We start from the raw sequence: 14,870 nt of genomic DNA, 5'->3' as shown, positions 1-14,870 counted from the left end.
GCTGGGCTAGCCTCAACTCTGAGGAGGTCTGCATCTTGTAGTAGCCGTGATATATCGATTTTCTTTCCTGGAAGGATTCATAGAATGCCCTTAGAACTGTCTAAGATTGATGGCTCCAGAGGCAGGTCTTGGTTTTTTCTCTTATTTTACTTTTTTCTCTTCAACCACACATTTTGAAAATCTCAAACCTCCAGAAAAGTTGCAAGAACACTGCATGAACATCCCATGTGAGCTTTACCTAACCTACTTCTCCCTGGTTTTGGGGGAAGACCCAGCAGAAAGGAATTTGCAACATCACAGCACCCTAATCCAGTTCTGTGTGCATCTCCTGAGGGCACAGGCACCTCTTCCCTGATCGCGGGGCTCCTGTCGCACTTTGATGTCCGCCCCAGGGACTGCTGGCTCTCAGGTCCCGGCTGTTCTTAAACCCAGAAGCCAGCTAGGGATCATGCATTGCGTTCCATAGTGCTGTCTCTAGACTTTTATCTTTCATGACATTGAGTTTGTTTAGGAAAAGTACCGTTCTCTTTCAGAATGTCCCTCGGTCAAGGCTTATCTGATATTTTGAATTGGAAAACACTGAAAGGTCCCCATAGCGCCCTCCCTGCCACCCACTTCTCCCCAGGGCCAGCAAATGAGTGCGTGTGAGCATGTGCATGTGCAGTAGGTAGGACAGACCAGGCCCCTTTTCCTGAGAGCAGGGACCCGGCCGTGGTCCACGGTGTGCGTGGGCTACTTCTCTCTGTGTCTCCACTCACCGCATCTCTTTAGTCCCCCTGACCCTGGAGCACGTCCTCCATCTTCATCCAACATTCCCTCGTCTCAGCCTGGAATACTGAGCAGAGGACACGGTGTCCTCGGGGGATTCCACAGAGTGCCTGTTTGTCTTGCACTGATCTTGTGTGTGCTCGCTCTGGATTTACGTAACTGGGGTTCACATCACATAAAGCAGCCATTCTAAAGTGAACAATTCAGAGTAGTGCAACCACGAGCTAAAGATGAAAGTAAATCCATCACCCCCCAGCCTCCACCACCACACCGCCCTCCCCAAGCATCTCCCACTCCCCTTTCCCCAGCCCATGGCAACCACAGATCTTTGCGCTGTCTCTGTGGACTTATCCGCCGTGGATGTCCGTGTGGACAGAAGCGTATACTACACGGACTTTTGTGTCTGGCCTGTTCTGTTCACTTAGCGTAAGGTCTTCAGGTGTCATCGGTGCTTCCTGTTTGTTGCCACACGTTCCCCTGTGTAGACGTACCGCATTTTGTGTGCGCATTAGCACCCTGGTGGACAAGGAGCTGTCTCTACCTCTGGCTGCCAGGGGTCGTGCTGATGTGAACATGTGTGTTCGGGCATTCGAGCAATCACCCGTCTTCACTTCCTGTGTGCCTCGCGGTGGAATATGTTTAACTTTTTGAGAAACCATCAAGTTGTTTTCCACGACATCTGTACCGTTTCCCACTCCCGCCAGCAAGGTGTGAAGGTGAAGCTTCTCTCCACATCCTTGTCAACACTTACTCTTACTTTCCCCTGTTGTTTTGTTTTGTTTTGACCCATCCTAGTGGGTGACATTACCATATGTCACTGTGGTTTCGATGTACATTTCTCTAATGACCGCTGATGCCAAGTATCGTTTTCATGTACTTGTTGGCTACGTCTGTACCTTTGGAGAAATGTCTAGTCTTTTGCCCGTTATTTTATTTTATTTTATTTTTTAAAATTTTTATTTATTTATGATAGTCACAGAGAGAGAGAGAGAGAGAGAGAGGCAGAGACACAGTCAGAGGGAGAAGCAGGCTCCATGCACCGGGAGCCCGATGTGGGATTCGATGCCGGGTCTCCAGGATCGCGCCCTGGGCCAAAGACAGGCGCCAGGGATCCCTGGGTGGCGCAGCGGTTTAGTGCCTGCCTTTGGCCCAGGGCAAGATCCTGGAGACCCGGGATCGAATCCCACGTCAGGCTCCCGGTGCATGGAGCCTGCTTCTCCCTCTGCCTGTGTCTCTGCCTCTCTCTCTCTCTCTCTGTGACTATCATAAATACATAAAAAAAAAAAAAAAAAAAAAAAAAACCAAAGACAGGCGCCAAACCGCTGCGCCACCCAGGGATCCCCTGCCCGTTATTTTAAATTGAGTTGTCTGTTACTGGGTTGAAGAGTGTTATGTCATCTGGATACTTGACCCTTATGTGATGTGCAGATACTTTCTCCCGTGCTATGGGTTGTGTTTTCACATTCTTCTTCATGTCCTTTGATGCCTCTAATTTGGGTGATACCCAATTTTATTTCACACCCTCCTGCCTGTGCTTTTGAGGTCATATCTAAGAATTCATTGCTGAACCCAAACTCATGAAAATTTATCGTTTTCTTCTATGAATTTTATGGTTTTAGCCTTATATTTAGGTCATTGATCCACCTTGAGTTACTTTTCACATGTTGTAAGGGTGGATGTCTAGCACTCCTTTCCCTCGTTGGGTAGTCTTGGCAGCCGTGTCAAAGACCAGTGACCATGGTTGTGTAGATTTATTTCTAGACTCTCAGCTCTGTTCCACTGGTCTATGCTAATACCAGCCTCCCTGTTTGGAGTACTGTTGCGTACATTTTGAAGGAGTATGTTTGGGAAGTGTGATTCCTTCCAGTTTTTTCCGTAGTATTGTACTGACTACTCTGGGCCCTTTACAATTTTATATGAATTCAAGGACTGCTTTTTCCATTTCTGGAAGAAGAGAGCTCCAGGGGAATTTCGGCAGTGATGGCATGGAGTCTGTGGATTGCTTCAGGGGGAGCGTTGCCGTCCTGATCCGGGAAGCTGAGGTGTCGGTCCGCTTACTTAGGCCATCTTTAATTTCTGTCAGCAGTGCTCTGTAGTTCAGTGGACACATGCTTCAGCTCCTTGGTGACGTTTATTCCTGTGTTGAGCTCCAGCAGGGGTGAAAGCGGGCACCCTTGTTTGGGCCCCATCCTAGGGGGAAGGTTGTGACTGCACCGTTGAGGCTGAAGTGAGTTCTGGGTTTTCCGCAGACACACTTCATCACGTTAAGAGAGCTCATGAAAGGGGGCCATGAGGGACCTCAGACGGTCTGGTCTCTTCACTGCAGACTCGCTCGTTCCTCTTTGTAACTATAATTACTGAGTTATTTGTGGGTTCGGGGTTGGGCTTCAGTTTATGAGCTCTTCACCGGCGAGCTTCAGGAGCCTGTGGAATGCTTGTAGGGAGTGCTGTCGTGACAGGAAAGGAGACAGCAGCTGCCCAGGCTTTCCCCCGCAAATGCCCACGTCTCACGGCCTCCCCCCGGCCCGGGGCGACGGGTTCTTACGCTGTCCCCCTCCTCTGTGTTAACAGCCGGACTCGGATTCGACCAAACACTCGACTCCGTCGAACAGCTCCAACCCCAGTGGCCCCCCAAGCCCCAACTCGCCGCATAGGAGCCAGCTCCCCCTTGAAGGCCTGGAACAGCCAGCCTACGACGCCTGAAGCCGCCAGCCTCCCGCCTCACCGCTGTGGGGCCAGGGAGCCGGGGGTGGCCTCGATTGTCAGTGCCAAGACCGAGCTGACCCGCCAGTGTTGTCCAAGCAAATGTAGACTCAATTTGTAGATATGGAGATAAAGCAAATCTTTATTATAATAATGATCAGTTTTCTGCCGCATGGTCTGTGGTGGTAGGCCAGACCCACTCATCTGCACAGCTGTGGGACAGCACTGTTCCGTTTGCACATGAAGGACCAGCACATACCACCCCCCCTCCCGAAACGAGCTGCTGGGGCGCGTGGGGCCCTGCGGAGGCCGGTCTGCCCCGCGGAAACCCAGGAGGCCCGGTGCCGCTACAGAAGCAGACAGCTCGGACGCAGCCTCACGGACAAGCCTGTTCCCTGTTTCCTGAAACTGTTTCCTAGGACCTTAGAATAGTAGGAAGTTGTGTTTCAGTCCCAGTGTCACTAGAATTTTCAAGACAGGAAAGCGGAGGTTAGTTGGTGGCCTTTTATTCACGTAGCCATTACAGTCAGCTGCGGAAGACCCTCTGCCGACCGCGTAGCCATGGACGGAGGCCCCCGGTGAGCGACACCTGCCCTGGTCCCGTGTGTGCGTTAGGCCGTTCCCGGTCACAGCCATCAAGTGTCACCTGTATCTACTACTGTGAAGTCCACGCGCTCCCACAGCTTCTGCCTCACCGTGAAGGCGGGACGTGTCGAGCTGCAGCCGGGTCCCGAGGCCTGCCGGGCGGAGGCGGCCAGCGCCCCTGGAGCCCCGCTGCGAGCGCCGCCCCCGCCGCCCCGCCCCTGCATGGAGCCCTGTGATTAGTGCCCGAATGCATCATATAGACTCGCCCGACACACTCCTGCACATTGGCTCTGCCCGTGGATTTACTCTCCTCTCCTTGCTGCTGTGTGAGTAATCAGGTTTGGGGCCTGTCCCGGGAAAGGCTTAGGATTAACTGGCCGGCAAACACCACTTGTCTTCGGCCCCGGACAGGCTCTTCCCTGCCCTCCCGCTGGTCAACGTCGTTGGCGACGCTGTAGAAGACGTGCACTTACCTTGAGTCGGCACTGAGTGACGTGGGCACCGCGGTCTGCCTGTGCGTGTCACACACCCGGCACCTGCTGCCCTCCCGCCCCCCCGGGCCTTCTGCTGGGGCCGGCACCTGCTGGGGGTTCTGGTTTTTACTTTTTTAATGTAAGTCTGAGTCTTTGTAATTATTGAATCGTGAGAACATTTTTGAACAATTTACCTGCCAATAAAGCAGAAGACAGCAGTTTTAAAGTTCTCAGTGGTTCGTCTGAATGTGATGACTTGTCACCCTACATGTGTCTGGGTCTCCCGGTAGCACTGGTGCTGGAAACCCCTCCCCAAAAGGCAATGAGGAAGATGCTGTACCGGCTGCAGCTGCTCTTTGTCATTTGCTCACGGATGGGGAGGGGGTTCCTTCACATGGCAGGAGCTGGTTCCCAGAGTAGGATTCTGCCCCCCCCCCCCAGGCTACAATGGGGATCCGCCTGGGGGTTCACCCTGACATGGTAGGCAGAGGTGGGCTTGGGCCATTGGGTGGAGAGAGGGGCCGGCCGGCCACGGGCTCCTGCCAGGCCTCCGCCAGCCAGCCACAGCAGGAGGCTTAGGGTTCCAACCTGAGAGGAGTAGGAGCCTCTGGGGCCACGGGCAGGGCCGGGCAGTGGGCACCCAGGAGACCCCCCCCCCCGCAGGGCGGAGCAAGAGCCCCACCCCCACCCCCCCAGAGAAGCTGTGACCGGAGAGGCTCCCAGCCAGAGGACCGCCTGGAGCAGCAGGGGAGGCCACGGTGGGGCGGGCCAGAGTCTCCAGGAGCAGGGGTGGGGGGGGACGACACTGCGCTGGGGGCCCTGGGGGCAGCTGTATTCACCCTGCGATGACCCTCCCTCCCTCAGGCAAGTTCCTGGTGGAACAAGGGCAATGGTGTGAAGATGCGGTAGGGCCTGGAGAGCAGCCAGCCCAGCACTGGGCAGGGATGCCCCGCGGCCCCGCTCCTGGTGCACATCCCACACCCCATCTGCTCCCCTTGCCTTGACAAGTCACACCACCCCCGGCATGGGGGACAGATGGCACTCCTCCCACCTGCTGAAAGGGGACCGGGGTGTCGGCAGCAGTGACCACGCAGGGCACGGCTGGAGCCCTTCAGAACCCAAGTTCAGTCGCATCAGCTGGGAAAACCCATAAAGGAGCACGGCCCGTGCCCAGTGAGCGGCTGGCTGGGGCGCGGAGCTGGGATCTGGGCCGGGCTGTCGAACCCGGTGCCTGTCGGTGCCTGTCGCTAGGCTGAACGACAGACGCGCGGGTGTCGGCTGTCCTAAAGTGGAAGAGCTGTCGTAGCAGAAGCGTGGCGTTCACAGCGGGACGCTGCACGGCACCACCAGCGTGACCCCGCCACACACCACGGTGGGCATCGCCGACGGGACGCCAGCCGGCAGGAGCCCAGCTCCTGGTGCCGGGAACTGGAAAGCCACCAAACACATCCACCCGGCAGGAGCCCCCGGAGGACTGACCCCGGGGCGCCGGCGACGCCTCCAGGCCCGGGTGCACCTGACGCAGCAGGATCGCTCCGACGGTTCAGCAGAGCACCCGCCCGTTCGCGTCACGCAGCCGTGTGAGCCTCCTCGCTGCTGCCCGCTCCCCAACCAGAGCCCCCGCAGAAGGGGCCCGGGCCCGCCGTGGTGGACAGCAGACACCCTCCCGCCTGACACCCGTGGGCACGGAGCTCCACCCCCGGGCGTGGGCCCCACCCTGGCCCTCAGCACAGCAGCCGGGCCCACCAGCAGGAGCCCCCACCCCCCACCCCGCCTCCCAGCCCAGGGGGAAGGGGGAGAAGCCTGTGCTAGACCAGCAGCAGGTCCACGAGGAGTTTCTTCTGTCTGGTCTGGAAGCAGCCGAGAGAAGCCAGCCCCGCCCCGAATTCTCCCTTTCCCAGCAAGGACTTTTATCCACAACCGCCCCTCCCAGCTCCCCCCTTCCCCTTGTCCTCCTCTTCCTCTCCCTGGGTCTCCAGGCTGCCCTGCCTGTGGTTCCGCCGCAGCCCGCATATCCTGCAGCAGTGTCATTCCTCTGCATTCCAGAATAATCCTGTTCCTCTGGGGAAGGGACTGGCTGTTCTACTGGCTGCTGGGGGTGCTGGACAGCCAGCCTCACCCGCCGCCTCGCTCCCCTGCTCCAGGGGCAGCCTTCCCCACATTCTGGGTGCAGCTCTGCAGACTGCAATTTTCGGGTAGTGCCTGGAGCTGCCCTTTGCTGGTGGCCAGAGGGCAGGATTCTGAGGAGCACGCTCACCAGTGGGCAGCCTGACGGGCACACTGGCCGGCTCCCCACGCTCAAGCCCAGGCACAGGAGGGCCACTGGGGGCAACGGACTCCGGGTGCAGGAAACGCTTTATTGGGCAAAGCCACCCTATCCTTGGGCTGGGGGGACAAGGCGTGCGTGGCAGGGGGCGGGGACCTCGCAAGGCCGGGGCCATCTCGCGGGGGCGGCGGCGGGCGCAGGTAGGGGCTGGCCAGCCCCGCGGTTGCTCAGGCCTCGGCCTCGGCGAACAGCGGGTTAACGAAGTAGCTGCGGCTGGTGCTGCTGCTTCCCGCCTGCTGCGCTGGGGGAGCCTGCGGGGTGCGTGGAACCTAGGGGCGGGGGCGCGGAGTCAAGGGGCGTCGGCGGCCGCAGGCCGGGAGGGCAGGTCCCCCGCGCGCCCCCTCACCGGCCCCACGGAGCCCGCCACGTCGAACACCGGGTTGGAGAAGCCCAGGGGCGCCTCGACGGGCGTGGCGACCAATCGCTCGCGCTTAGTCCACCTGGGGAACAAGGACGCCCGTGAGCCCCCACGCGGCCCCGCCCCCGCCCCCGCCCCCGCCCCCGCCCCGCGGACCTGAGCCTCGGAGCGCGGCGCAGCAGCAGCAGGCCCGCCGCCAGCGCCAGCAGCAGCAGCAGCAGCCCGGCCGCCACGCCGCCCGCCAGCCCCGCGCGCGAACCCGAGCCGAGCGGCCCCGCCGCCGAGCCGTCCCCGACGGGCGCGCCCGACTCCCGGGCTGTCGCCGACAGGACCCCGAGGGCTTCGCCTGCAACGGAGGGGCGGGCTCAGGCTCCCGCACGCGGGGCCGGGCCGGCCGGGGAGGGGCACCCGCGGTTACCGTGCTCCGCGACGTCCGCCAGGAGGGCCCGGGCCAGCCGCCCCGCGCCGCCCGGCTGGGGCCCGGTCTCCGCCAGCACCACCTGAACCTCCGTGTGCGGCCCCGGCCGCCGCCGCACCTTGGACACGGCCGCCTGCAGCCCCGGGTACTGGGGCTGGGGAGGGAGACGGGGTCGTCCCGGGACCTGGCCCTCGGCCGGCGGGCGGGTGACGGGAGGTGCGCGGTCAGTGACTGCGTGGGGGGGCAGTGGGGTCCCGGGCGCCGCCGCGGAAGAGGCGGGCCCCGCGGGGGGGGGCAGGGCGGGGGCGGGGACGCGGCCCCGTTACCAGGAAGGCTCGCAGCAGCCGCGCCCGGTACCGCTCGATGTCAAAGGTGGGGCCGTGGGTCAGCGACACGATGGCTCCTGCGACAGACGGGAAGGGGTCGGCGCCGCGAGCCCAGGGCCGTCAGGGAAACTGAGGCTGGGGGCGAGCCAGGGCAGCTCTCCGGGCCGGGAGGGGGCGCTCACCGCAGAGGTCGCAGCACTGCCCCTCGGGCCGGAGGGCGTCGGGGCAGGCGGCCGGCGGGCAGCGACCGCCCAGGGGCTGGAGCAGGGCCGCGCAGATCCAGGGCTGCACCTGCGGAGGAAGCGGGGTGAGCGCGGACAGTGGGGGCAGGCGCCCCGCCCCCCCCGCCCCCCCCGCCCCCCCCGCCCCCCCGCCGGCCGCCCTCACCTCCGCGTCGCCGCAGACGCAGCCCGACGGGTCGGCGCAGGCCCCGGGGCCCACGCGCAGAGCGCCCGGCCCGTGGAAGCGCAGGCGGCCGGCGCGGGACGCCAGGAAGGCAGCCAGGTCCTCGTCGCGCGTGAACGTCTGCGGGGGGAGGGGCGGCACGAGCGGCGCCGCCCGAGGAGGGGACAGCCCCTGAGCGCCCGGCAGCCGCGCGTGGGCAGGTCGGGGAGGGGGCCCGAGCGCCGCTCACCTGGCCCAGAACCTGGACGCTGCGGACGCGCGCGGGGCGGGCGCCGGGCCCGAGCCCCACTCGGAAGGAGGCGTCGGGCGGGAAGACGACGTCGTCGTGGCGGCAGGGCACGCGCTCGGCGTCCACGGAGAAGAGGCCGCGCGCCGCGTCCCCGGAGCGCCACAGGCGCGGGTCGTGCCACGAGAAGCGGTCGGGGTCGAGGAAGAGCGCGGGGGCGCCTGCGGGGGCGCGCGTCCCTGAGCTCCGCCCCCGGGCCCGGGCCCCGCCCCCCGCCCCCGCTCAGGCCCCGCCCCCCGCTCAGGCCCCGCCCCCGCCCGCCCAGGCCCCGCCCCCTCCGGCCCGGGCCCCGCCTCCCGCCCCGCCCCGCCCCGCCCCTCACCTGCGCCGCAGTCCGGGTCCCTGCCGGCGTCCGCGGCCCCGAAGCCGGCTCCCGAGGCCAGGACGAACTCCCCGTCCCGCGGCAGGAGCTGCGGGCAGCACAGGCACACGGTGGCCCGGGTGCCCCACGGTCCCGCCCCCGCCGCCGCGTTCCCGCGGACCGGGCAGGTGAGGTCAGGGGCCCTGGCCGAGGGTCAGAGAAGCCGAGGGAGCAGGACTGCAGGCCCGGGAGCAGGACCTGAGCGCCGAGCGCGCGCTGCCCTCTGCCTGCCGTCCCCGCCGAGCCCCCGGACCGACCTCCTCCTTATGACCCTCAGAGCTGGGTTTGGAGAGGAGGGCTGGGCGGGGGTGGAGGGGGGCTGTGCAGTGCGGGGACCCTGAGGGGCTCGGGTCGTCACGGGCAGTCCACCCAGGCCCCAGCCTCGAGGCCCATCGTGCTGGTCCCGCACCTGAGCACCGGCCCTGACCACGGGGCCTACGGGGGGACACGAGGTCACAGGCCAACCACCTCCACACCTGAGGGTGCGGCACTGACAGGTGCGGGAGTGAGCCCCGGAGACCCGCGGCCTCGGAACAGGGGAGGAGGTCGCAGTGCACAGTCTGAACAAGAACGTGTTTTTGGAAAGAACCAGAAGGGGTTGAAGCACCATACTGTACCCTGTGTTAACTATGCTGAGATTAAAATTAAAACTAATTTTTAAGAAAAGAACCAAAGGGGAAATATTAATAAATTACAGAACACAGAATAATGGAAAGGAAGAGCACACTAGGTGAGATAAGCAGAGGGGCTGGGCCCGCTGGAGAAGACCCCGCGAAGGGGCTGTCCTGCCGAGGGACCCAGCGGGCGGAGCCGGGAACGGTGGAGCCTCCAGGAGGACAGGGAGGACTGACCCCACAGCAACAAAATACAGATACAAAGGCGGTGGGGGCGGGGTGATGTTTGAAGAACCAAGGATGAATTTTCCAGATTCGTACAAGATGGAAAGGCATCACGGAGTGAGGAATGGGAACAAGCAAAGTCCTACCCAGACACAGGTCAGTGTGTTTAGGAATGTCATCGACACAGAGAACATTCTGAAAGCTTCAGAGAGCGGCGCCTGGCTGGCTCAGCTGGTTAAGCATTAGTCTTCGGATCAGGTCAGGATCTCAGGGTCCTGGGATCCAGCCCTGCATTGGACTCCCTGCTAGCATTTCCCCCCGGCTTGTTCTCTCTCTCAAAAATAAATAAATAAAATACTTTTAAAAATAAACAAAAAATAAAAGCTTCGGAGAAAAAGAACAGATCACTCATGCACTCTGTAAAATAAATAAGTCAGTCCTTAAAAAATACATATTAGTTGACTAGAGCCGGTAGTGTTTATTTATTTATTATTTATTTATTTAGGAGAGAGAGAGACTCTCAAGCAGATTGCACTGAGTGCAGAGCCTGACCTGGGGCTTAAACTCGTGACCCTGAGATCAGGCCTGAGCCAAAGCCAACAGTGGTTTAACTGACTGCGCCACCCAGACTCCCTCAGTAGTTTCTTTTAAAAATACATGGTGATCATGGGGCTCCTTCCCAGGACTGCCCCCGTCCCCCCTTCCCCGCGGTGTGTGCAATGGTAGCCCAGCAGATGGCATCGAGGAGTCTTGGCCCAACAAAATCAGGGTATTAGGACAGAGGAAGTCAGGTGTCTTGCAGAAGGGTCAAGCTCTGACCTGCACTCACAGGAAGGTGCCAGATGCACATCAGTCTTGTAATGACAGTTCAACCTCAGACAACCTCATTAACTGGCTAAAAGGAGGGAGGGGGCAATAGTATCTCACCCGATGTAAAACAACAACAACAAAATACCAGAGAAGTCCAACAAACCTATTTATGATTTTTTTAAGAAGCTGCTAGCAAGCTAGTAAGAGAATTTCCACAATTTAATAAAGGTTCTGTACCAAACCCTACAGCAAGCATTACACTCGATGGACAAACACGACATGCCTTGTCTTTCACATTGGAACAAGACACTAACTAGGGGTAGGGGGTCCTGGACAATGTTTTGTCTTTTTTTTTTTTTTAGGGAAATTTATTTACTTATATTATAGACAGTGAGGTGGGAGGGGCAGAGGGAGAAGGAGAGAGAATCTCAAGCCAACTCCCCACTGAGCATGGAGCCCGACAAGGGGCTCGATCCCAGGACCCTGAGATCATGACCTGAGCCGAACCCAAGAATCCACACTTCACCAGCTGAGCCACCCAGGCGCCCCTTGCACAATGTCATTTGGAAACAAAAAGAAATAAAAGGAGTTAGGACTGGAAGGAAAGAGGAACAACTATTGCCATTTATTTAAAAGAATAATCAACTAGACTATGTAAAATTTTTAAAATAGAGTCCTGTCCACAATAGAAACCACACTACAAAGCGTTTCTGAGTGAACCGATGCTATACAAGACCCTGTGGGGACCACGCGAAAACTAGTGAGTTTTAGGGTGGATGAGAGGGAACATCGTAACACTCAGGAGCAGCTCATGCCTGATGGTGTAAGAAAACTTCCAGGGTTTTGTCATGGATGTTGTCACCTGGTAAACCTGCCCCTACAGGTTCTCTGTAACCATCGGACCCACAGAGAAGCAACTGGCCTTGGAGCCGAAGAGGGGAGGGAGGGGACAGCTGCCCCAGGTGCGAATCAAGACAACCCAGGAGCCAAGCAGGAGCGGCACACAGAGCAGAGGGGAGCAGAGCGGGAGCTCTGGGGGAGGCCCCTGTATGCAGGTCACCTGGGGAACGGTGGCAGCAGCGCCACAAAGCCGGGGCGGGGGGCGGGGGGCAAGGCTGGTGGCTTGGAGCAAGACGTCAGAAATTGGACTTGCTCTTCAGGGGGGGAAAGTAAAGCTGGTCCCGAACCTAGCTAGTGCCCCTGGTGGCCAAAGTGTCACTAGGGCTGTGGCTCAGCAGCGGGGAAGGTCCTCGGCACCGCCAGCACCAGGATAAGGCCGCAGAGTTGGCACCACGGGGCCTCCGTTCTGCAAAGGGCACCACAGGCGAGACACGTGCAGGGTCCCCAAGCAACGAGGGCTTGATGGACAGAAGACGTGAGATTCCTCCGGCCCAGAAAATGGGGTGACTAGAAATGGGAAGCGGGGAGGGGGCTCCGGAAGGGGAATATCCCGGGGAGGGAAGCTCCAAGCCTGGGGTGCACAGACTGAAATGCTGCTGTGGCTGCACCTGTTCCTAGGGCTGCACCTGCACCCTGGCAGCCAGGTCCTGCTGAGCACTGGGGGGAGCGGGGAGGGGGCTGGGGGGCAGGGGACCCCTGTGCACCGGGGGTGGGAGGCTGTCGGGGCAGCTCTCCGTGCGTTGAACCTGTGCCTGGGCCCTGGACAGTTCCCACCTGGGTCTTCCCACGGAGGCGGGGGGGGGGGGGAGCCCCCCTCCCTGGTGCAGGAGGAGAGGCTGGGGAGGTGAGGGGGTACCTCTCGGGCCCCCAGGAGAGGCGGAGGAATTCCCATTTGGGCAGCTGGGGATGGAAAGAGGGGCCAGATGGGGGGACCTGTCAGGCGATGAATGGATGAATGTCTGAGATCCTCAAGCTCTATCAAAGGTCCTCATTAAAGTCAGTTGGCAGAGAAGGGCCCCAGGCCCCCACCCCCGACTAACTTCCCCCACCGAGGGTCCCCCTTATTCCGGATGCCCCCCTCTACTTGCTCTAGGCTGCTGCCTGCCTGGTTGGCACAGTTGCACCAGCTGGGGAACGGGCGCGGGGTCCAGCTGCCCCCACCCATGCCCCTGCTTCCTCCTTCACCCCACTGCTGACCCCTTCCGTACCCTAGTCTTCGGGTGGGACAGATGTGAAAGGGCATCCAGACTCTGGATGTGCCGGGACCAGGAACCCCCAGCCTCTGCCCGATGCCCGCCGCCCCAGGCAGGGAGGGACGGCTCTGGCTCACAGGTAGGAGTAGGTGTCCCCTTGCCCTGATGTGCCCTCCCCCACAAGTGGCTGGGTCCCACAGTTAATGTTTCTTGTGGAAACCATCAATTAAGCAAGACCTTCAGGGAGAGGAAATAAGGCCTGACGTCCCCAGATCTGGGCAAGAGATTGGGTGGGGCCGTGGCCACCAGATGTCCCCCTCCAACTCGCCCACCCACCCGGTGGCCTCTACATGAGGACCCCAACCCTGGCACCCACACCCAGAGGTGCCCCCCCAACTCCACCTTTGCTCGGAGCCAGCAACCCTCACATCAGTCACCTTGCTGGCAGGTCCCCAGTTGATAGGACAGTGACCCAACCCAGAGAGCAGCGGATGTGTGGAGGCGCTTAACCAGGAGTGACCTGGGGCCTGGGAAATGACACTTCAAATCAGGGAACAGTGACCCTTTTCTGTAAAGGGCTGGACAGTAGATACGTTGAGTGTTGAGGGCCCCGGGGCTCCCGCATGGCCCCTGCCTCTGCCCAGTAAATGACTGCGGCGGGGGACGCCCCGATGAGGCTTTATTCAGGGGCCTGAAGCTGGGGTTCTGTTTCACGAGCCACAAAAGTGTTCATTTTTTGGCTTTTCCCCCCACCATTTAAAAATTTCAAAACCACTCTTAGCTCCAGCCTCGCAGCCGCATTTGGCCAGTAATAGGGGGGCTGCTGACCCCGCCTTTACCAGCCAGGGTCTGGCCCTAAACACACCCCGAAAACTCCAGGCAAGTGCAGGACGCGCCACCTCCCGAATTTACCGCCACGGAACCCTTTCACCCTCCCAAGGCCCCCACTCTCTGCAACACTATGTCCTGGGCCGCAGTTTGGGAGAAAGACCCCCGAATTTCTGATGGGGGTTTTAGGTAAGGGGACAGGGAGAGGCTTTGGGGACCGGGGGGTGTTTGCTGGAGCGAAGCGAAGAGAGGACACGGGGTGGGGGGTGGAGGCCGCAGGCGGAGGGCAGGGCCGTGCGCCCTGCGAGCCCTTTCCAGCCCCCCCCCCCGCCCCCATACCCTTTCCCCAGCCTCCCAGGAGCCCGCCCCAGGCCCAGAGGGGGTTCCGGGGGGCCACCCCCCGCAGCCCCGCCTCACCATGTCCGAGAAGCCGTGGCTGGCCCGCACCACCACCGACACCGCCTGCAGGAAGGAGCGGGTTGGCCGGGCCCCCCCGAGCCCCCCAGCCTCCCCCGGAGCCCCCCCAGTCCGCCTCCCGAGCCCGCGGGGGGCACCTTGTCCGCGGGGAACTGGACCACGGCGCCCGCGCACGGCGTCCGGTTCTGGCTCCAGTTGGCGGCGGCCTCGAAGTCCGTGGTGGGGACCCAGAGCTTGTAGGCGGCCCGGGCCAGCGCTGGGGAGGGCACGACTGAGTGCTCCCCGCCGCCCCCCCCCCCCGGAAGGAAGGCGGCCGCAGCCGGGGGCCCAGAGCCCGCGGGAGCCCCGCCGCGGGGCCGCGAACTCCTACGAGGTCTGCGGAGCCCGCCCCCCCGTGCCCCCTCCAGGCCGCCCGCCAAGATCGCTCGTCGCCTCGCCCCGGGCTTGCGGGCCGCTGGAGCAGAGGGAGCAGAGGGCCCGGCGGGGCAAGGCCGCGACAACCGAGGGACCGACGGCACAAGGGGGTCGCGGGGCGGGGGCGCGGGAGGGCGGCCCCTGGGGACTCGTGTCCGCGGGACCGCGGGGGCTCGGGGGCGGGGCGGGGGCGGGGCTGCAGTTTCCAAGCTCCCGGGCCCGGGGGACCGCGCCGGCCGGGCGCCAAGGCGGAGGGGAAACTGAGTCAGGCTGCGGCCGCGCCCCGCAGGGAGCGGGAACTGGGGGCGGTGCGCGGCTCGCAGGCCCCCCCGGCGCCCGAGGGGTCCGGGCCCCAAGGCGGGGAGCCTCCGAAGCCCCCGCCGCGCCCCGGGGCCCCCTTACCGCACAGCTGCAGCCACAGCAGGGCCCGGCCCAGCGCGCCCATCCCGCCGCGCGCCCG

At 61.9% G+C, this 14,870-nt stretch overlaps 2 protein-coding genes across 3 annotated transcripts in view; one reads left to right on the top strand and one right to left on the bottom strand.

Annotated features, from left to right (window-relative positions):
• The window catches only part of CDC42BPB (CDC42 binding protein kinase beta), a 105,356-nt gene extending 100,598 nt beyond the window's left edge, over positions 1–4,758 (top strand). For both annotated transcript variants that reach the window (XM_038545799.1, XM_038545798.1), the window contains one exon: positions 3,340–4,758. In XM_038545799.1, the coding sequence (XP_038401727.1) occupies positions 3,340–3,471 (132 nt within the window). In that variant the 3' untranslated portion in view covers positions 3,472–4,758. The remainder of the gene's footprint in view (positions 1–3,339) is intronic.
• Positions 4,759–6,873: 2,115 nt separating this feature from the next.
• On the bottom strand, positions 6,874–14,870 carry AMN (amnion associated transmembrane protein). The gene is given in 12 exon segments (NM_001002960.1): positions 6,874–7,124; positions 7,202–7,295; positions 7,370–7,559; positions 7,632–7,785; positions 7,958–8,034; positions 8,140–8,248; positions 8,345–8,482; positions 8,592–8,809; positions 8,971–9,058; positions 13,997–14,041; positions 14,134–14,252; positions 14,813–14,870. Coding segments are annotated over 12 exon segments (1,377 nt in total). The 5' UTR covers positions 14,856–14,870; the 3' UTR covers positions 6,874–7,022.

The sequence above is a fragment of the Canis lupus genome, chromosome 8, assembly GCF_011100685.1.
Source record: "Canis lupus familiaris isolate Mischka breed German Shepherd chromosome 8, alternate assembly UU_Cfam_GSD_1.0, whole genome shotgun sequence".
Taxonomy (NCBI): domain Eukaryota; kingdom Metazoa; phylum Chordata; class Mammalia; order Carnivora; family Canidae; genus Canis; species Canis lupus.
Note: the sequence above shows the minus strand (reverse complement) of the source record. Positions and strands in the feature narration are given on the sequence as shown.